At 44.5% G+C, this 22,719-nt stretch overlaps 2 protein-coding genes across 9 annotated transcripts in view; both read right to left on the reverse strand.

The window, feature by feature from the left end:
- Positions 1-8,436: 8,436 nt before the first annotated feature.
- LOC112559003 (protein Hikeshi-like) lies at positions 8,437-14,537 on the reverse strand. Its single transcript, XM_025229818.1, has 4 exons — positions 14,416-14,537; positions 13,388-13,517; positions 12,233-12,337; positions 8,437-11,472 (listed from the first exon to the last, which is right to left on the reverse strand). Exons 1-4 carry the CDS (start codon positions 14,443-14,445, stop codon positions 11,141-11,143), a joined length of 597 nt encoding a protein of 198 aa, XP_025085603.1. The 5' UTR covers positions 14,446-14,537; the 3' UTR covers positions 8,437-11,140.
- A 1,088-nt stretch (positions 14,538-15,625) lies between these two features.
- Positions 15,626-22,719, reverse strand: part of LOC112559000 (sialin-like) — a 74,050-nt gene continuing 66,956 nt past the window's right edge. For all 8 annotated transcript variants that reach the window (XM_025229814.1, XM_025229812.1, XM_025229809.1 and 5 more), the window contains 8 exons: positions 21,993-22,226; positions 21,818-21,905; positions 19,321-19,416; positions 18,966-19,099; positions 18,215-18,367; positions 17,787-17,919; positions 16,898-17,142; positions 15,626-16,279 (listed from right to left, as the gene is read on the reverse strand). In XM_025229814.1, the coding sequence (XP_025085599.1) occupies positions 16,067-16,279; positions 16,898-17,142; positions 17,787-17,919; positions 18,215-18,367; positions 18,966-19,099; positions 19,321-19,416; positions 21,818-21,905; positions 21,993-22,226 (1,296 nt within the window). In that variant the 3' untranslated portion in view covers positions 15,626-16,066. The remainder of the gene's footprint in view (positions 16,280-16,897; positions 17,143-17,786; positions 17,920-18,214; positions 18,368-18,965; positions 19,100-19,320; positions 19,417-21,817; positions 21,906-21,992; positions 22,227-22,719) is intronic.

Genomic DNA, 22,719 nt, shown 5'->3' on the forward strand with positions numbered 1-22,719 from the left:
ACAAACTGGACGTCACACTTCACACAGGACCTGCCGACACCTGGACACACGTGTAAGTGGTGCCCCCTGTCACCCTCTGCAGTTGCTGCTCCCCCCAACAACCAGTCAAAGATGAAGGAATAAACGAATGAGTAGTTGAATGACGTCCATACTGCTAACCATTGCAGTTTGTCACGAAGCTGTCTGTCACAGACGACACAGCTGACTGATGACATCTGACTGACCGCCTATAGGCTGTAGTCGACACTAGCCACCGAGGGTGTAATGAGTAATGAGTGATGAGTGGTGTAATGAGTGATGTCACACCGTGCCTAATAACACTAGAGTGATGTCACACCGCGCCTCATAACACTAGAGTGACGTCACACCGCGCTCCCACGCTTCAGCTAGACTGGCATCTCGCGGTGCTTGCACGTGCTACACGCGTGCTTAGCAGTCAGATATTTGGTAAACAGTCGGGGTGTAGATGCTGAGTAAACATACAGAGTAAACATACCTATCATTATATCAACATGTTTATCAATGTGTACAAAACGCGAACCATTCGATGTAGTTAGTATTTAAGTTCAAGGATGCTGAGTATAAGATGCCCCGTCATGTGACTGAGACTCGTGATCACGTGACCCTGTCTTGATTATAATTAACTAAGCTGTTTATCGTAATTAATTGTTTGTCCAGATGTTTCTCAATCACAGATAATTGTTTGGCTCAACTGACTCATTCTCATGATGATCCTCGTTGATGGTGCTGTTGTCATGGTAACCGCACTACGCACCTTGACGATGACATTGTTCTGGTGATGAGATGATGACACAGATGACGAGGTGGTGACTGTGCTCATCAGATGTTGTTGTTGTAGAATTACGGGTACACTAGTGGAAGAAAGCCGTTTTGTGAAGCTTAAGCAGCCAACAAATAATTGCTGAAGGTAGTGGATGTTGACAATACGTACACAACTTAATAATTCATACAAATCGTTCGCCGAAAGCCCGCCAGTGAGCATGAGTTGAGAGCTAAGGTCAAAAGTGGGGTCAGTGCCACCCACACCCTCTCCACTCTACACCTCATCCACGCCACCAGCCTACAAACGACACGCGAACAGACAATGCGGTGTGATCATGAGGCTAGCAGCAGCTGGCGGAAGTAGTTGTAGAGACCTTAGAGCAGCTTCCTGTTTGATTGTCTGCCCTTTGACGTCGCTGGTACACAGAAACGTCACGACTGTTCACGCAGCTGACCCCTGACCCTCCCTGGTGGCTCAATGTCTTCCTCACACCTCTTCTCTCTCTCTCTCACTATGCCCACTGAAGGACGTGGTTTCCACCGCGGCTGTTTCTCTTTCTCTCTTCTTGCTTCTTCGCTCACTTTATCATTTCAGTCATCCACGCACTGCGCGCCACACGTTCGCCTCTCGCCTCTGTCACGCCCTGATTCTCAGTCACATGTCCCTGTGACGTTTTCCTCGCTTGAAGACCGTCACAGGGCTCCACACGACGTCACATATGAACACCACGTGACGTTTGAGCACGTCACCCACTCGTTATGAGCTTCTGACAGCACCACACACCACACACCACACTGCACCTGTACATTCACACATACGTCACACCACGTGCTGTACACTTGGTATCGCTGTGTACGAACACTCGGAGAGCACACACACACACGCCGTGCGGCCACTGCACGCACACAGTCGACAACATTTCCTACATAAACATAAAACGTGCCAAGGGTAAATCAAGGAAGGTCAAGGCTGAAGTCACGCATCCACACAGGTCACGAAGGAGAGTCACCAGGGACAGCATCCTTACAAGATGTAGCTCGTATGCAGACACACAGCGCCCTCTGCAGGGAGCGCGCCAGCACTTGCTACATCAGCAGTTTACTACGCTTCCTCCAGTCACCCCGTGTCAACATCCACACGTCACGTGACGTCACATGAATCGTCCCCCCCCACCACCACCGCAATACATGGCGCAGTGCAAAGGTCACACCGCTAGTGCTGAGAGGGAGGGACGGGGGATTCAAGGTAACGGCTCGGGGTGGCTGAAAGGTTTGTGTGTGGGGGGGCGCAAGGCAAGGCAAAAGGTCAAAGCAGATGCTACAAGTAGTGCGCATGCGTGGCGAGCAAAAGTGAAACACGTCATTTCCGGCTTGCACAGCAGCAGACGAACTGCGATGAGCAGCTCAGAGAGCGTCAAACGCGCGGACAGGTAAGTGAGCGCGTGGCGAGGCCCCGTGGCCGCGATTGCACCCGTGCTCTCATGCACTCGGAAAGGGCTGCAGTGGGCGGTAAGCGGGAGGCAAAAACCGTCACCTACCTAGACAAAGAGAGACAACTCGCTGGAAGATGGCAAGCTTTGCTGGAGTTGTTTGCGTGTAACCACGTCGATGCGGCAGCTGGCAATGGCGGTGCCAGCTATGACAAGCACGCAAAAAATGCTGGCAGGGAGCGGGTAGCCGTGGCCAGAAATCCTAGCCTGCCTCTGCACGCGCCATATATGTAATTGGCGGGGCGTGCGCATCTCCGGCCTCAAAACACACGCAGCCTGCGCTCGGTGCTGGCTCGGCGCTTACCTGTATCCCCCCCCCCCCCCCACAACCGTCCCCGCCTCCCCCCCCCCACAACCGTCCCCCGTGTGTTTTCCATATAAAGACCTCACGCTAACCTTCGCCGCGCCAGCACCAGCCACCCGGGAGGGGGTGGGACACGTGCTTGAGTAGCAATGGGCGGCTGGCAGACGGACCAGGTAAGAACTCCAGGTACACGGGTGTGATGGCCGCGGTCAGATGACAGGGACAAGCCAGTAGCATTGAGTCATCGGGTATCTGGCTGCTCGACCCGCAAGACCCGGGTAAGCGGCTGCTGACACTGGCCGGCCGGGTATAGCGCCTGCACTGCCAGCGAGGAGGATGTGCTGATTGCAGCACATGTCGTCATGACATGACCTTCCACCTTGTCAGGGTCTCAGTACAGCCACAGTACGATGCCAGATGTGTGTGTGCGGGTGGATAGGTGGGTGCTTACATGTTTGTTCTCTCTTCCGCTCTCTGTGATGTACACACACACATTCTTTAGCTATAACCAGAACATTCCAGCTGCTTACAGACAAGAAGCCCAGCGCACGAGCAAATTAGAACATCGAGACCACACGTGGACAGACACACACACCAAGGCCATGCTAGGGTTAAGGCCACAGAGTTCCTGTCCTCCTAGTGACAGTCCTCCCAGCAACATCCTCTGAGAGTTGTTGATCCTCCTGACACACTTGTCATCACCGTCTCATACTTTACCCGCCTAGTCACCAGTCGTCATCCTCATCTCACATGTTTTCTCCTTGTTTGTCTCATGAAATGACCCATGAGGTGACGTTTCCACTACCTGTGGTGTCGTGACACACTGCACAGCATTGTTCAAAGGGGAGGCAACGCTGGAGCACAGCACACGTTTAACTGTTGTACTGAGAGTTTTCCATCTTTTTTAAAGATGTTGAGGTGTCATCACACATATACACCGCCATACAGGTTAACGTCACACAAGAGCCGAAAAGGTTCGCTAAACCTCGGGAACCAGTTGAGTGAAAGTTGAGTGTACGTCACACAGTAGGATGACTTGAGACAACACGTCACAACATTGCTGATGTCTCACCGTGACAGTACCTTTCACTACGCTCTCACCCAACTTCCATCCACTCCGCGTGGACACGCAGGTGTTTGACTGGATTCACACCTTGCAGGTGCACCTGTCGCTCACACGGGGCTGTACACTTCTTTCCCGAACACCTGCTCTACCAACGCCAAAAAGGACCGTTAGTCTTTAAATCGTTAGTGCAACGTCTACAAGCGTGAGTTGTCATTACAGAAATACCACGCCTCTCTCCACAAAATGAAGTCATTAGTAATCATACAGATGATAGGAATGATAAAAGCTGAGTAGATGAAGTCATTAGTAATCATACAGATGATAGGAATGATAAAAGCTGAGTAGATGAAGTCATTAGTAATCATACAGATGATAGGAATGATAAAAGCTGAGTAGATGAAGTCATTAGTAATAATACAGATGATAGGAATAATAAAAGTTGAGTAGATGAAGTCATTAGTAATTATACAGATGATAGGAATGATAAAAGCTGAGTAGATGAAGTCATTAGTAATCATACAGATGATAGGAATGATAAAAGCTGAGTAGATGAAGTCATTAGTAATTATACAGATGATAGGAATGATAAAAGCTGAGTAGATGAAGTCATTAGTAATTATACAGATGATAGGAATGATAAAAGCTGAGTAGATGAAGTCATTAGTAATTATACAGATGATAGGAATGATAAAAGCTGAGTAGATGAAGTCATGGAGTGCTGTGAGTGAGAGAAGCTATCTGTAGTGTTGTGTAGTGTGGTGTTAGTAGTGAGAGAAGCCATGTGTAGTGGTGTATAGTGTGGTGTTAGTAGTGAGAGAAGCCTAGTAGTCCATATAGTGTGGTGTTAGAAGTGAGAGAAGCTATCTGTAGTGCTGTATAGTGTGGTGTTAGTAGTGAGAGAAGCCATGTGTAGTGGTGTATAGTGTGGTGTTAGAAGTGAGAGAAGCCATGTGTAGTGGTGTATAGTGTGGTGTTAGAAGTGAGAGAAGCCATCTGTAGTGCTGTGAGTGCCCTCCCCCAGGTGTAGTTTTGTTGGTACAGAATGGAATGGCTTCAGCTGTGTTTTTGCTCGGTGTTTGCAGTCCACATGTTGATTGTCCATGCTACAAGCGACACTGATATTTCCAATGCAATGCTCGACATGATGAAGACCTCTGTGATCTTCCTTCCATCGTACCTGGAGACTTCAGTAAGTGCGAGACCAGTGAATCACAATTTGAGTTACGAGAGAGTGGTCAGTTGTGTCGCTCTGAAGACCGAGGCCAGACATGGGAACAACAGGTTGCTGCTCCGCCTCTCCACTGTCACTGTTTGTTGCATTTTGTCTCGTCTCACTTTCCGCACTGAGTTGTCGGTCCTTTGTCCTATTCCGTGACCCGGAGGACCGGTGGACCACTGGTCTGAGATCTACCTCTTGACCTGTCTGACAAGGGTGACCCTGCCAGTGCTCTCGTCGGCATCATTCTAAGAATCATCGAAACACGCAAACCCCTTGACCAGGACAAGGTGGTCAGACCGGTGGGGGCGCTCTGCGCATGAAGGGGAATATTTCTGTCTTCGATCACTCTCAAGCTTTGTTTTGACCTTGTCTTGGTCGGTCTTTCTGTTGTCACCTCGTGCCAGTCTCTCTTGTGTATTAATGCGCATCTCCATCGAGCTTTCCGGAGCTGCTGTTATCCCCTTCTTGGCGTCGTCTTTCGTTTTCTTGTCCAGTTCTCCCTCCTTTGGTCACAGAGGTCAAGGCTATTACTAGTAAAGTAAGGTTGCTTCTTCTTCCTCTGTCTCCCTGCCACATCTTCTGCTGTTGAAATACCACTTCGAAATTTTCAGCAAGGTGTCTATATTGCTGATTATTTAGGGTAGTAAGTTTACCTCCAAAACGCCCCCCCCCCCGAAAATCTTTGCTATGTTTAGCTCTCTCAACAACGGATTTGGAAGTTTGTTTAGTCAAGCTTATTATGGTTATGGTCTGTATATGCACCTTGATATGTCTCTCATTTGGCCCTGTCGAGGCTTGATGATGCTGGATTTGAAAAGCCTTTGCAGAAGAAGTAGTTGCATGTAAGTGCAATATTGATATTATATTAATGTTGTGAGTTCTGGCAAAGATACAGATGGAAGTGAGTGCAAGGCGTAACGCTGATGACGGCTGCCACCACTTGTTTGTGCACAAGTAAGCCTACACCATGCTTGTGGTTGGTTTTCTCTCCACTGCACCAGATCTTGTGGCCTTTATACGTCGTTGTTCCCCTTCAGTTTGGTCACGTGATCCCCACCAGGTGCACCATGTTCCAATGTTCCAACGGTAACGTTGTAGCTCATGAAAGAGTTCTCTCTCCTTCCCGCACTGGTGCAGCGTGCAAACATTCCAGTGGATGTTTCTTCCTTTGTAAATTTTATGGTTGCTTTGGCTTCAGTCCCACACTTTTAGATGCTCCCACCCTGATTAGGTCCCTTTCGGCTGTCATCAACGCCCAGAGTCATCGAGACAATAAATGAGAACTGCCAATGTTTGACAAACCTCTTCCCTAAAGTAAAACATAACAAGTGAGTGAAAGGAGTTTGTAAAAAAAAAAAAGGACTTGGGACAGAGTCCAGTAAATGCCAACACCCAAAGCTGAACTACACCACATGCGTGGTGCCAAAAATAGATGAGCGTTTGTGAGAAAGGGACAGAAGCAGCTGAAATCTTAACCTTTCTTTATGCTTCCTCTGCGTTCAGTAAGCTCGGCATCTGTAGCGAAGGAACAGCTGTAAGGTCACACCAACGCCAGAAATCGCCTGCAGGTCCTGCCAGGCATGCAGAGAGTGGTTTGGGCTCAACCCACGTGGTAACTGCCAGCCCCACAAGACATCTGATAGCACTGTACCCTAACCCTGCTCCAACCTGCAAGCCTGGTGTGATCTGCCTTGTCCTTCACACACTCATAACATGGTCTGAAGTCTAGATGCCCAGGCTGTCTACCTCTTCATACAGGTGTACTCAACTCTGACACTTCCCTCACAGTAGTCTTGTCTACAAATGTCCTTCATACAGCAGTAATCTTGTCTACAGTCTGCAGCTGTCCACCATACAGCAGTAATCTTGTCTACAGTCTACAGCTGTCCACACACACACACATAACATGGTCTGAAGTCTAATGCCTAGCTGTCTACCTCTTCATACAGGTGTACTCAACTCTGACACTTCCCTCACAGGTAGTCTTGTCTACACTCTACAGCTGCCCTTCATACAGTAGTAGTGTTGTCTGCAGTCTGCCAGACCAGCAAGTCTATGTCAAAGAAATCAAACAACTTTGTAGGATGGTTTGCCATGCATCCGGTTGCTTCGACTGCTCACAGGCGGCACAAATGTCAGCCATACCGTCTCACACCTCGAGCCAATCTCTTTCTAAACACAACAGACGACGACTCACTGTACAGTCAGTCAAGATCATGTCTAACTGTAGAGTAAGCCAAAATCATGTCTTAGGTTAGTGGAGTAGTAACTACGTGACTTGATTAACTGTGGCATTTCATGATATGTCTCAGGTAGTTAGGGACCAGAGGTATTAAACTATAGACAGTGTAGTGTGTCATGAACATGTCTGGAATAGAGTGACCAGACGACAATATGTCAAACTGTAGACGTCACGAATATGTCTGGAGTAGAATGACTGCATTCGTTTTTAAATGGTTAATTCAGTAAATGATGAGTTACTTTGAGAGGTTATCTTCCACAACCACGCTTGCAATGTCAGTGAGGTTTATCACGATCTTTGTAAAGTGATTTTAACCACGACCACTTAGCATGCAGATTACTGTAACTGTCGACAGAGCGGCCAATCTGTGCTCAGGGCATTCAAAAAGCTGACACTGACATTTGTAAACATCGAATTTTTACAATCATTTCTTGAACATTCAGATTTCTAGACTTTGTCCTAAGGCATCAATTGTTAAATAATCTTTCTTACGTTTGCTACCTGCATTTATTTTGATTATCATAGCTTTTAGACGCTTTCTATACTCTTAGCACATTTTCTCACTTTTCTACATTTCTCCCTCTCTGTGAACGTAGGTGTAGGTGTGCAAATCTCGGGCTTGGCAGTCTCTACCCGAGGATATTTCGCATTCTTTTGTATGTCAACTTTCCAGGGAAAGCGTCTGGGGGTTATTTTGGGAATCGTCTATCTTTTCCCAGGTAGAGCTGCCTCAATTATTCCCATTATTTTTGTCTTTTGGACCAAAGTGACGTTTCTGCTGCTACTGATATGTCTGTTGAGAAAAATCAGTTTCCTTATGAGTTTAGGAGTTTACTGTTTACCAGAATACGTCAGCATTGTGACGCCGCGGTCGTCTGCTTTGGGAGGAACATCAGTTTAATGACAGCTAGGATATGGCGTTATCTGTGATGTCGTCTGTGTAGTCCTGATGATGCCTTCATTTAAACCATGCCAGTTCTCTATACCTTCATTTCCATCATGTCCCATAGGATGCCTTCATTTACATATCAATCCTTTCCAGTATTATGTTTATCTTCTAGTGTATGGCAGTAAGACAACACTTTGTGTTCTCTAATTACATACCTCATTAAACACGGAAGTTGTAGCATTCAGCATAAAATGTGCCTTTTGCAGTCCTCCACTGACTGTTGCATTTAATCGTGTATGACATGTGCTCAGTTTAATCGTATGTGATGTGTGCTCATTATGTTGTCACTCAAGCATGAATGACAATGAGTGGGTTTGAGTTTCAGGCCCTCATCTGTAACAACATAAAGTGAACGGCAAGAATACACGACACTGACATTCACAGCAACATGTTCCACTTTTCTGTAAGGTAGCCAAACAGGAGCATAGCAGTGCAAAACAAAAACAAAAACAAATAAAACCTTAACTAACAATAAGGCACTCAAGATGGAAAACATAAACACACACGCTGGAGACTGCTTACTAAACACACACTGGCAGAGTAACCTGTAAAAGAACCCATGTTCTTCCACCAGTTATCACTATTAACATTGATATTTATTGATTATAACATTTCCTGCAGTGACAAAAGCTTCCAACTTCTAATTGAAGTGCAAACATTTATTTTAAATATTGTAGCATATCTCAAAAGTACTAGGCTGACCAAACATTTCTAAAATTCTAACACACCACTGATATGTAAGTAAACAGACAAACAGACATCTATTCCAATGACTGAAGTAAACAACCCACAGGTGACAGAGGAGGCATGAAATCAGAAGCACTCGCCTCTGTGTAAAAGACAGAAATTTTTAATTTTAAGAAAGGTGTATTTTTCTTACACTTTACTAATTAACTATACTGGTTTAAAGATGCAGTTTCTCCCAGGAATACCATTCGTCTGGGAACATAAAGACTAGCCCAAAGAATGGATGCAATACCTCATCATACCCGTTCATGAAAGTGTTGCAGCAAACTGCTACAGAACCATAGCTTGATCAGCGACCTCAGCAAAGCAATTATCTGAATCGGATCAACTTCCCCGTGGAACAACTGCTAACCCTGATCTGAACAGATCTTCAACTGTCACATCCTGATAAAAAAGCATGTTCAACACCAGCAGAAACACTTTCATAATCTTATCAACTTTCAACAGGCATTTGACAGAGTCCAGCAGGAGGGACTGTGGTAGGTGAGGTGAAAATTCAACATCAAAGAGAGCTTCATTCAAGTCACTGAAGCGCTGTACAAGAGCTCAGTGAACACAGTGCTACTAGTAATAGACAAAAGATTTGTAGAGCGCAAAATAATAGTCATAAAGAGCATGCTTGTAGCACTTATGAACAAGAACAACATATGCGGGACAGAAGAACAAACAAATAACATATGAATGTTGCAAGGATAAACAACAGTAATGATGACAAATAAGAGACAAATACAGAACATGCAAAGGGGAGCCAAATAACAACAACTGAAAGTATCGGGATTTTGCAAAAGGAAGACAAGTAGGGAAGCTGCGATAAGGGGAATTCGGGTGGGTGTCAAAGGACTAGCACTGTGTGGACTAGACAACTAAATGACAACTTTCTTTCATACAACAGGCACCACGGAGTCTTGTCGTCTCATCCAGTGGTCACACCCAACGACCAGTCCCAGAAGTCTAGGATAATCGTTTGACTATTGCTACCTATCAAAAGATGAACGAATGACGTCTCTTATATGACACTGAATTCTATGAGGATCAGAAAATGCGGTCAGTCTGCCTTCCACAACTTTAGTTTCAGTGACAGCACAACTCCAGCTCTGTGAAATGCATACACCTGTATCTAGTAAGCTAAAACAGTTCTCATACAATGACAAAATACAACAGAAGACAGAGGCTTGGTTAAAACATACATGTCAAAAGCCAAAACAATTGTTTAGCAACACATAAATCTAGGGTAAAAAGTTTAAGGTGGAATCAAACACAGGTGTCTGCACCTTAACTGTTTTGGTATCGAAGAAGATTTAAGTTTCAAGTATGCAAGAATTACATCTACTGCTTAAAATAAAAAGCTAATTCCTATTTGTTACTGGTATTTTTTAGAACAAGGCCTAGAAAGCCTGAAATATATCATGGTTATTTAACTCCAGCAGCCTGTACACTCTACCTGTCTACCAGTACGCTAGCAGTGTGTCTATTCATTTAACTCCAGTAGTATGGTTGCACAGTTCAGCCAGTCATACATCTCTTGACTGGTATGGGTCGCTGGGGGTGTGAGGAAAAACATGGATACATGTGGCAGTTGACAAGACCCACCACTCATGGTTGTTTTGGTTGATAGGGAGCTGGTCCTACACAGGATGACTAGTCAAGTCACTTCTTCCTCTGACCACCAAGGCATTGACCGCTCTCCAAAGTGTCATGCCCGGTCTCATGGCTAAGCCAGACCAGCTTACACTGCTGGAATGTTTGAGTAGTGGTTACTGCTGTTCTGAGTGTGGCAAGTGGACTTCATACAGTCATTGGTTCTCTGAATGAGATCTGCGGCAGGTTCTTGTTCTCCAGTCAGCAAGGCATTTTCATGGTTTCATACAATTAGCTCCTCTTATAAAATTTTAAAGCAAATTATGCGAGTAATAAAAATTTTTTAAATCTCAAAGCAAATTAATCTTTTGTGTGAATAAGACTATTTTATTGGTCTTAAAATCTTTAAAACAAACTTGAAAATCACAAGAGTATCGGTCCAAAAGACTTAAGCCATTCAGCATCAATGCTGTGCATTAATGATGCAGTTGTAAAATGTCCTTACAAACATGATCAAATACCAAAAGAACTACAGGTCTAATTAATATAAGCTGCTTTTGCTTATTGTTTCTCAAAATGTCAGCGCCTGCAAGCAGTTCCACAAAAATTACTTAGGAGAAAGAAAGTAATCTTAGTGAATTAAAATTGAATTTTTCACAAGCAATTTACAAAAGAGGATTAGGGTGGAAAAGAAAAGCCTTGTAAAAGTCTAGCCCTGCTTTGATGCACTGAAAGAGCAGATTATAGCCAATCTCCCTTTCTTCATGATTTCCAGAAATACAAATTCTGTTGTAAACGTCTCTGAAAATTTTCAAACCACTTCTGTAGTGTGCTAAGGGGAACAAATAATTCTGTAGGATTTGGTACCATTTCTGCTTGCCGCACTGCAAAGGAAGAAGCATAATTGAAGAAATTCTCTAACATTTTAGATGAGAATTCTACAAATGGTGCAACAGAAGTGTCACTGCTCGAAGTAACTGGTGTCTGCTGGGATAGCTGCTGCAAGGGCTCGACTGATATTCCAATCTGTGCTAAGTGCGACTGCTCAATGGCCAGATTACCAAAATGAATTTGGTGGTCATTGCTGTTCCCTCCTGCAAGAGACATAAATCAATTTTACATTTTACTAAAAAAAAAAAAATGCTGGCACAGACATTCCAACAGACAAAATTTGACAATTTTGCTCACAAATTGTTATACCTTGATGCTCTTCTCTATAAACATGCATATGAAGTATGTCTGGAAAGTAATGTGTCACAAAAATTATTTATCAAAAATATTGCAATTCACCTTCAAAATATGACTCTTGCAAACACACACAAATGTTCCTAATGTCTGAGCCCTTGTACATAGAACTACTGGAAATACTCAACTATGAGAGTGTTTAGAGTCTCACTTGCAGCTCTATGGATATTGTTTTCTGTGCCCAAGTGGCGGCCTTTCAAAACTTAAAATTTGGGGAACAAGAAGAAATCACATGAAGCTAACTTGGAGCTATAGGGTGCATGTGGAAAGACTGGAACTTTTTTTTCAGCCAATCATTCTCTTACAGCCAGTGAGATGTGCCTTGTTATGTTGTCATAACACACCATTGCTCAAAATTCACTTGAATTCTTCCTTTGATTTGGCACTTCGAAAAGGTTTTACAAAAACAAATATCTGGGCACTACAAAGACTAGAATGCTCACTGTCCTTGAATTACTTGTTTTTGCCTTTTGCTGGCTGCCTAACTGTGATATGGCTTTAGTTGCTGGCTTGTGTAAAACTCCAGTCCTTCCCCAACTTCTTGTTTTTGCTTCTGAATAATTCACGATTTCTTTTAAACCAAATACTAAGATAGGTACAACCACTCACCTGATTTCAAGTTAGCAATCCTAAAGATAGCACTGGGTTTTTGATTTGAAATATGCCCTAGTAAAAGCCATACTGGGCCTTGGGGTTGTGGCCAAGAGAAATAAACTGCAAAACAAGAAAGGTAAAAGAGTTACAAGCACACCAGTACAACAAATATGATGTTATAACATTACATGATGACCTACAGTTTTACAATGAGGGTAACATCGGTGCAGCAAAGTGTAGTTTATTCACCATGGCTGTCTTTATGTGGTCATCATGTAATGTTTCTTTCTTTACCCAGGTGATAAGTGTACCACTGCATGTTAGCTCTAGGACAGTAGCTGGTAGTATCTTCTAAATCCTCCCGGGTATCTGGGAGTCTTGTAGGACTCTGTTTTTGTAGTGTGTGGCTACTGTATATTTGTTCTGTGTCACATATACATTTGTGTCACATATATATTTGTAACATGCAACATATGGTAGTGACTGTATATTTATATGATGCAGCATATGTACTAAGTATAGTGTTACTGTATATGTTTATGGTGTGCTTACAGTGATGCTGCATATGCTGTGAAGTGTAGTGTTACAGTATACGTTTTTGTGGTGAGCACACAGTGGGACTGTATTTGTTACTTCATGTGCTCCTACTTTGTATAGGCACATTCAGCTCAACGCCAAGTATGAAAATACACATTGTAAGTACTTTTTTTGTTATCTTATAAATAAATTGTGTGTGGTAGGCAAATAAACAGGCAACACTTGAAATTGACACTCTGTCTGACTCTCACTAGATTTGGCTGGAATATTTTATCATTTATGGCTCAGTAAGGGACTGCACAGAACATGCTTATTTCTATCTTCTCCTCATCACAGACTTCTTCTATAATCAGGCGCAAGCTTTAACCAGTTTCTCTTCCGAGATATTTTACTACCATGACTGTACAGATGAGCATGCTATGGCTGTACACATGAGTATGTCATAACTGTACAGATGAATATGAGATGATTGTAATATGAGTAGGCCATGACTGCATAGACATAGCAAGGTGATGGAGAAGGTGTGAGTGAGAAAAAATTGTGAGCAAGTATGGCAGAGAAGTAACAATCTTTATCATTAAAGGTCATGAATAGCTGGTACCTTAAGTACTGACACTGTGCAAGCAAGCTTACCTGCTCCGCCAAGTCCATCAGGGAATGGCATTTGTCCAGTCATGAAGACAACAACATGATTAATATTGTCTGCCTCTGGGATGTTAAACAGAAACTGGTTGTCACTCACCTGCTGTGGTTGCGTATCTACCTGTAAAAAACACACACACACTTAGCTCCCCAATTTGAATTTAAAAACAATCGTGAATAAATAAAATTCTGTAAATAGGTTTTATAGCTCTTGTAGTTGTCCTTTGGAGTTAATGTTTGGGAATAGATGTACTTCTTGATGATATGAATGTTGAATGATGCCATGAGCCTTAACTGCTGGAAGTAGGGTGGCGCTCACAATTTAAAGTAGGAGATCGATCTGCACATCCCTATCATTGATTGGACATGACACACATCTCAAGGTAAGTCAAGGGCGACTGCACTTTAGGAAGACCTCGGGCTTTTTTAAAATAAAAAAGTAACAAATCCCTTTCACTCTATTCATTGGCAGATCATCCAGAGCTAACAGCTCTATCATCTCCCCTTTATTTTCGGTATAGTCTGTTCAGTGTCACATTACGCTCTTCAATGCGATCGTACCCGAGACCTCTGTTCATGCACATAAATTCCATAGTCCCACCACGGTGTCAACAAGGCGTCGTGCGTGCCCTCGAGTAATACATCTGTATCATATTTCGTTCTCAGCTTTGTAGAAATCTGTTGTCATAAAATCAAACTACCATACATGTGGTGGCACCCAACGGAATGGCTTGCAAAAGTGTTGACAAATCTGCCACGTAAAATGCATAGTCGGAGTCTCTTACAGTGGGTTTCTCTGTTCACAAAATTTTAAATTGTATATCACCATACTGTGCCATACAAGCGACTCAGAAATTGTTTACAATCTTTCCAGAATTTACAGACACATGATTAATCTGAATCTTTATATGCGTTTGTTTTTTGTTTCAATACAAATCCAAAGGATTTTTTCACAGCAGTGACAAATATTGACCATCTTTACCTTTTGAATGGAGGATAAAATGTTATTGTGATCTTACCAGGCGTCCTGAGACAATAATACCAAACATTACTGGCACCCACGAAAGCTTCTCGCACCATGCAGACAGCGCCGATGACACAAGGGAAGCTACTCTGCTGACGCTGTAGTACCTAGGAGTGACCTCCCCTGCAACGAGGTATTACCGGGTTGGAAGGCCTTCTATCTCATTTAAAGTTCAACTTTTAAAAATGAAGCTCTCTTAGCTAGTGATGCAAATTTCTCTCTTTCATACACAAGCTCATGAGCTGATGCACATTCCTGTTGCTCAATGAATGCAAGACTACAGAAATCAGCCGGCAGATATCAGCGACATAGCGAGCTAGCCTCTTGCCAACGTGTGGCGCCGGACCAACAGGGCGCCTGGTAGCCTCATGACTGACACACTCGCTTGTCTCCACTCAGCGTCTTGGCAGTGAAAGGTTCTGGATTCGTCTGGGGACACTGTGTCTTTCTTTTTTTTTTTTTCCTTTTTTTTTTTTTTTGGCAAGACCGGCCGTAGGGGGTTTTCTTCGGGTACTCCAGTGCCTCCCACCCCCACTTCACCTTCCTTCTCTTGTAGTGCGTGATTATCTCTGAGTGGAAGCAATTTAAGTTACTATACTGTAGTATTTAGTATTTATTTACTGTAGTATTTAGCATCTTTGAAAACAATTACCCGCCAAAGCAAGCAAGTAACCAAACACATTGATATCAATAGACGCTTATACACGACGGGAATATTTGATGAGAGCATTTTAGCGTGCTGTGTGCCAGGAAACAGAGTTTAAACCATCTTACGGTTGAAATTTCTTGAACCAAATGGGACAGGACGTGTATGACCTTGTTTGGCGACTTTTTTTTTTTTTTTTTTTTGGAAAGCCGGTTAATTGATGTGTTCAGCCTTGCTTTCATTCGACAATGTTACTTAATGTTGTCAGTCACGTGTGTATGCGCGTTCATTTCATCCCCCCCCGACTAGAGTTTCCCCATCATGTGTTTGGTGTATGAAATCTGTTTTGAACATAAATGGAAGTTAATTACTGTTAAGGCGTATTGTGGTGAATACTGTAAGATGGTTATTTTGTGTTAAGTACTATAAGGTGTATTGATCATATCTTCGCAACCAGAATACAGTACTCTCATATATTGTGCTCTTGGGTCATAGTTTAACCAGTCAACTCTTGCACCAGTGGCACTTTCAGTCCAATTTTTCAACATCTAAGCAGGGATGAGGTTTTATACTGGTTAATTTTATTATACAAAAAACCCAGAAAATATTGGAGGCCATTTTTTGTAACATAAAGAAATAGAATAGTTATGTATACATGATCAGTTGTATGAAAGGGTCTATTGTGTGCGTGTGTGTACATGTGTATATATATATATGTGTGTATATGTGTGAGAATGTCATTTGACAGGACATTTGATGGGCACAGTGGACAGCTCATGCAGTTGATGAAACGTATAAGGCACAGCTCAACTGAGATGAGGGCGTAGTTAGACGTAGACGAGCAGCAGTGAAAAATAAATCAGCGACAGCAGGCGTTTTATTAGTCATGTGACCAGCGCAAGATGTATAAGAATTCAGTCTAAGCAGATTGGATAGTAATATTGTCCCCTAAAGATTTTCTCAAAAAGTGCCATGCGTGATCGCTGTGAGGGGAGACCATTCAATCCTTTGCCTTGTCCGGGGAGGAGTCTGTCTCTAGGGGTGCTGGTAGGGGTACGGGTACGGGTACGCTGTGTTCGGGAATGATGGTGACGAGCTCCTCACAAGCCCACCCCTGAAGATGTGCGGTGCCGAAGACCATGTAGAAGATAGCCCCCGACACATAGATGGCAGCGCAGATGAAGAAGACAATCTGCCACTGGCCTTGTGTTTGCTGTGGGTCGCAGCAGACATATGAAAATATACAACAAACATATAACAACAAACACGAACATGCATGCAGGCAGCAACAGAATATGAATATATAAGCAGCGTCAGTATACATACGAGCAGCGTCAGAGTCAAAAACAAATTTCTACAGACAACAACTGCAAACAAATATCTTGCAATAACATATGCGTGTGCATATATATAAAATATCGCAAATATTTGCAGACAAAAATAATTGCAAACACACTAACAATATGTATGTACTATAACATTACAGTAACATTGTATATAAGAGATATATTTACAATGATATTACATGTAACTAATCTTACTACTAATAATAATCGTAATAGGTGAAAGTTAGCGCAATATGTAAAAATATGATAACGTCACTAAAGGTCTGATGTCAGACTGATGTAACAATGTAATGACGTCACTAAAGGCCTTCTGTCAGAGTGACAATACAGTATAAATACGCCACTAAAGGCTTGACGTCAGACGATATAGCCAACATAAAGACGTCACAACAGGTCTTATTCAGATGTGACGCAACGAGACAATAACGTCACTAAAGGCCTTGCGTCAGAAGGGAAGTAATAAAGTAATGACGTCACTATCTTACGTCAGACGTGATGTAACCGATGGCGGTGGGAGCGAGGAAGCCCGGGATGGTGGCGAAGGTGTTGGAGATGCCAAAGATGATGCCTGCATATCTGGGGGCGATGTCCCCGGGGTTGATGATGAAGCCGCTGCCGTACTGACATCCGCTCATGGCCACGCCCACCGTCAGCAGCACCACTCCCCACAAAGCGCTGTGACAGTCCATGAAGCCCACACCAAGCACTAGCACAGCCGGCAGCATCAGGCCTGCCACACAACATGTTGACTAGTCATGTCATAGTCTACATACATATATGACATCAGCATGTTGACTAGGGCATGTCATAGTCTACATACATATATGACATCAGCATGTTGACTAGGGCATGTCATAGTCTACATACATATATGACATCAGCATGTTGACTAGGGCATGTCATAGTCTACATACATATATGACATCAGCATGTTGACTAGGGCATGTCATAGTCTACATACATATATGACACCAGGCCTGCCACACACAACATGTTGACTAGGTCATGTCATAGTCTACATACATATATGACACCAGGCCTGCCACACACAACATGTTGACTAGGTCATGTCATAGTCTACATACATATATGACATCAGCATGTTGACTAGGTCATGTCATAGTCTACATACATATATGACACCAGGCCTGCCACACACCAACATGCTGACAAGGTTACATGCTTACTAAATGTCACTAGATATCCTTTCTCACAGCCTCACTAAATCTCATTGTACATTCCTCCCTACAGCCCTCCTAAGCCCCCCTGTACCCCGTCTTTCAGTCTTGCTGAGTCCTTCAATACCCAAGTAGAGATGATGATGGTGAACGAGGACAGTGACGAAGGTGATAAGGCTACAAAGTCGCTCCTCACCCATAGAGTTGCCGATCTTTCGCGCCGCCGTTGGAGTCAGAGAGCCACGTGACTGAAGCATGTCGAAGATGTGGCCAGAAATGTTGATGACGAGCCAGAAGCCGATGTAGGGGAGGCTAGACACCAGCCCGCTCTGTGAACACAACGTTGGTTGGCCTTGAACAACCTCTTGAACAACCAACCACAGTCCACGACAGGATCGCGACATGACGTCATGGGTACACACGCGCACGCAATCATACGGTCACACCCTGTCCATGCACAGACACGCACGCACTCACGAACACACTCACACACACCCATACACTCACACACACACACACACTTACACACGTACCTGTTCACGCCCAGACACGCACCACGCGCGTGACAAGAAGCAAGCATTGTAGTCGACACCCACGCGACCTGCTACACCTCACCAAACTCACCTTCTTGATGTCAAACCGAAGGACCTCCTTCAGGTAAGTGGGGATGTTGGTCAGGAAGGTGTACGTCCCCCAGTTGGCGCAGGTGTGCGTCACCACGATGGCCCACACCGGCTTTGAAGTCAGGATACTCCGCCAGGGTATGGTGACAGCGGTCTGCAAGATCGTGCCTCAGTCAGGTCAGTGACATCGTACTTTGAGCCTCTTACATACAGTTGACAGTGTCAGGTCAGTGACAACATACTTTGAGCCTCTTACATACAGTTGACAGTGTCAGGTCAGTGACAACATACTTTGAGCCTCTTACAGTGTCAGGTCAGTGATAGCATACACTCAGACTGTTACAGTGTCAGGTCAGTGACAGCATACTTTCAGCCTCTTACATACAGTTGACAGTGTCAGGTCAGTGACAACATACTTTGAGCCTCTTACATACAGTTGACAGTGTCAGGTCAGTGAAAACATACTTTGAGCCTCTTACGTACAGTTGACAGTGTTCTGTCAGTGACAGCATACACTCAGACTGTTACAGTGTCAGGTCAGTGACAGCATACACTCAGACTGTTACAGTGTCAGGTCAGGGACAGCCTCTTAGAGTTGTGATTTCAGGTCAGTGACGTAGTTGGAGCCTATTAGAGTTTGTCAGCGTCATCAAGTGACATCATATTACTTTGAGCCTCATCATACTTTGAACATAGTGTCGCCCGTGTGTAGTAGGGGAGGCTACACTTAAGATGGATGTGCGGGCGCTTACCGACGACTTGCCTCCCCTGCCTCGCAGACTAGCCTGTATGTACTCGAGTTCCTGGGCGCTGATGCGGGGATGCTGGTCCGGACTGTCGAACACCAGCAACATCCAGGCGGCGAACCACAACAGCCCGCAACCACCTGCACGTGCACACAGACACACAGATGTACACGTGCATTCTCTCTTCTCTGTGTGGATGTGTGTGCGCGCGCAAAGATTTCGGGAGCCAGTAAAATACCAGGTGATGTTCTGTGAAGCTCAGAAGACAGACGAACGAATGAAACAGATAAGACAGATGAACGAATGAAACAGATAAGACAGATGCGAACACAGGTGTGACAGGCAGGTGACGCTCTCTCACCTAGCACGTAGAAGACGGAGGCCCAGCCACCGTCAAAGCCATATTCACACAGCAGGGCCGCTATGGGGAATGTCAGCACGTTGCCAATCTGGGATCCTGTGTTTGCAGAAATTCGCCAGGTAAGTAAATTGTAACACAGTTCTGCGTCTGTTATTTGAATAAACCGCCTCATCCTTTCCCTAAGGCGCTGGTTTAAAATAAAATGTGCACTATAGACACACAGACAACAGTCAGGGCTTAAATTACTGTTAAAATACACAGACAACAGACAGCTTCAATTACTACTGTTAACATATACAGACAACAGACAGCTTAAATTACTCACTGCTTACATCCACAGACAACAGACAGCTTCAATTACTCACTGTTTACATCCATAGACCACGGTGAATCAGACGCCGACTAACCAATCGTACAATAGGGTTAAGGGTTAGCTAAGGGGAGAATCTACACTACAAAATATTATCGAACAGCCCATCGAATGGCAGTCACCACACTACATAACTTTTGTTGATTTTGAGAAGGCATTTGACTGCATAGACAGGGAAACCATCTGGAAACTGATGCAGCACTACGGATTTCCACCAAAGTTCATTGCCATCATCCAGCAGCTGTATGAGGACCCTACATGCCAGGTGATACACAAGGGAAAGCTGACTAACCCCTTCAACGTGGAGACTGAAGTGAGGCAAGGTTGTCTGCTCTCACCGACAATCTTCCTGATCGTCACAGACTGGATCATGAGGAGAACAACCTCGAACAGCAACACGAGCATTCAGTGGACTTCACTAGGCAACTTGAGGATGTCGACTTTGCGGTTTGGATGTGAGACATGGCGAGTGACAAATGCCATCACCAACAAGTTACAGACATTCGTCAACATCAGATGAGCTGAGATGATCTCCAATACAGACCTGTGGGAGAGAACCAACCAAACGCCTGCCAGCCATGACATCAAGAAGCGGAAGTGGGGCAGGATTGGTCACACCTTGCGAAAGCCAGCCGACAATTTAACAAGACAAGCTCTGGGCTGGAACCCACAGGGGAGGCGCAGGGTTGGGAGACCCAGACAGACGTGGAGGAGATTGGTCCACAGAGAGGCAGAGACAGTTGACATGACATGGTCCCAACTGGACAGGGATGCCCACAACCGGGTCCGATGCGGCGATGTGTTGCGCCCTATGCTCCACTGGCGGCGAATCGGAACAAGAAGAAGGGGACAGTGAATAAACACTTACAAGAACCAACAAGGAACGTGCGGCAGCATAGTCAAAATCTGTAGACTGGGTTTAGACTGGGTTTGCATAACAATAATTTTTAATGAGAAGTTGAGGTCGAGGTCCTAGGGTCAGTTAAGCCGGCAAAAAGTTTCACCCAGCAGTTAGGGAGATGATCTGTGTGAGGATGTGCATCGTGCACAGACTGCAGAAAGAAGTGTCAGTGCCTTTCCCTTCAAAGTCAAACCTCGTAGCAAACTCTGGATATTGTCCTCCTCAGCCTCAATCATCTTCCCCAGACACACCATGCTTCAGAGATTTGCCGCACGTGCATGAGACACTGACGGTGATTGTAGGAATGACTGAATTAAGTGATAAGAGCTGATGGTGTTCGTAGCATGCTGCAATGATTAGAGCTTACGAGGATGGTAGAACTGATGGTGATTGTGGAGTGACAACTGATTCTATCATTTCTTTGCCCTATTAACTATTGCGTTAACTGTTTTGGAATTACTCTAGTTCGTAGCATCTTCCAGAAGTCACCCGAGGTGTGCACCCGACAAGCGCCGACAGTTTGCTCGAGATATCTGTTTCTGTAGTACCTTGGGATGTTAGCTTGTTGGAGTTGGTGAATGTTTCTTTGATAATTGCTATCAAGCCTGTGGCAGGGACGTGTGAGTGGTCTGCGATTCTCAGTATAAAAAGGATGTTTAATCTCACTGATAGGCGGGAACAAAGACGAGGTAGATAATGGTTAAAACATTTACTGTGCTGATTAATTGTAAGTATATCATTTTTATGAAAGCAGATTTCTATGTACTTATATTTTATTATTTCCAGTTTTGTAATTTTACACAACAAAATTTTAACAATAATTATTTGTTTAGTTTTTTTTTCTACCTTAGATTTTATTTCACGACTAACAGCGATAGTGACGAGGATCAGGAACTTGTGTTGGTGTTCATGTGACACAAACACATTTTAAACGAGAGAACTCTCTGTCCTCTTCATTTTGCACTGCTACTAAACTAAATGTCACCTGAGCCCACCACGCTGCTGCACCCCATCCTAACCCCACCATCAGAAAGCGCCGACTAGAGAGATTAAAGCCGTTAAGAGGTGAGCTGGGTTCAGTGCAGAGAGGGTAGATATGGAGAGGCTGCAGTTCTTTGTCCTTACTTGTTAAGAAAAGTAGTGACGCAGTTGCGTCCCTTCCAAACGCGATGCTACCAGAGTGCAGCCTCTCTACATCTACCCTCTACATCTATATCTACCCTCACCAGCGTAACAGAAGCCCTGCAGCTTGCCCGCCTCCAGTGGCGGAGTCCACTTGGCCCACACAGTCTGCATGGCTGGCCACACCACGCCCTGCGACACCACACAACAACCTCAAGCTAGAGAGTGAGATGGAAACAAGGGACATAACACACACACACAGAGGTAAGGTGGTCTCACTTGGCAAACTCCGGCGGCGAACCTGAGGAACAGCAGCAGGCGGTAGTCGGCCCTGGCGGCCACAGGCATCAGCAGCGTCACCACAGCGCATGCGCACATGAAGTAACCAAACACCCGTTTGCCACCCAGACGGGCAGACAGCCAGCCACCCGGTACTTGCGTCACCAGGTAGCCCCAGAAGAACGATCCGAGAATCAGTCCTTGAATTTCTCGCGGCCAAACAAACTCTCCTTCCTGCACAATGAGATACAGTGAGATACAGTGAGATACAGTGAGATACAATGAACATGTCACTAGTGACTTCCTGCACGATGAGATACAGTGAGATACAGTGAGATACAGTGAGATACAGTGAGATACAATGAACATGTCACTAGTGACTTCCTGCACGATGAGATACAGTGAGATACAATGAGATACAATGAGATACAGGTACGCGGAATTTTGCACTAGCCCTTCTGTAACTTTAGAATGGAGCCAATTCCCGTAACTGGATGATTCTACTGTAGAACCAACAACCACGAAGTGGCAAGATGACACATTCCCAGCATGCACTTTTAACAGGTTCGTGTGTCAGAATTTGCTCTCATTATGACTTTAGATACATTTGGTCTCCTTAGTGCTCAGGCTAAAAGACTCTGTGACATACCTTCTCGCTCTTACCTGCTACCAGACACATCTGCTACCTGTGACTCACCTGCTACTTGTGACTCCCCTGCTGTCACTC

This window comes from Pomacea canaliculata, linkage group LG3 (assembly GCF_003073045.1).
Source record: "Pomacea canaliculata isolate SZHN2017 linkage group LG3, ASM307304v1, whole genome shotgun sequence".
Lineage (NCBI taxonomy): Eukaryota > Metazoa > Mollusca > Gastropoda > Architaenioglossa > Ampullariidae > Pomacea > Pomacea canaliculata.

Bases quoted from the DNA above. Each gene is read 5' to 3' on its own strand.
- LOC112559003 (XM_025229818.1), bottom strand. From the start codon at position 14,445: ATGTTTGGTATTATTGTCTCAGGACGCCTG. The intron at 13,518-14,415 runs GTAAGATCACAA...TGTTTTTTACAG, and splicing joins TTATTGTCTCAGGACGCCTG to GTAGATACGCAACCACAGCA. The intron at 11,473-12,232 runs GTGAGTGGTTGT...TGTCTCTTGCAG, and splicing joins GATTGCTAACTTGAAATCAG to GAGGGAACAGCAATGACCAC.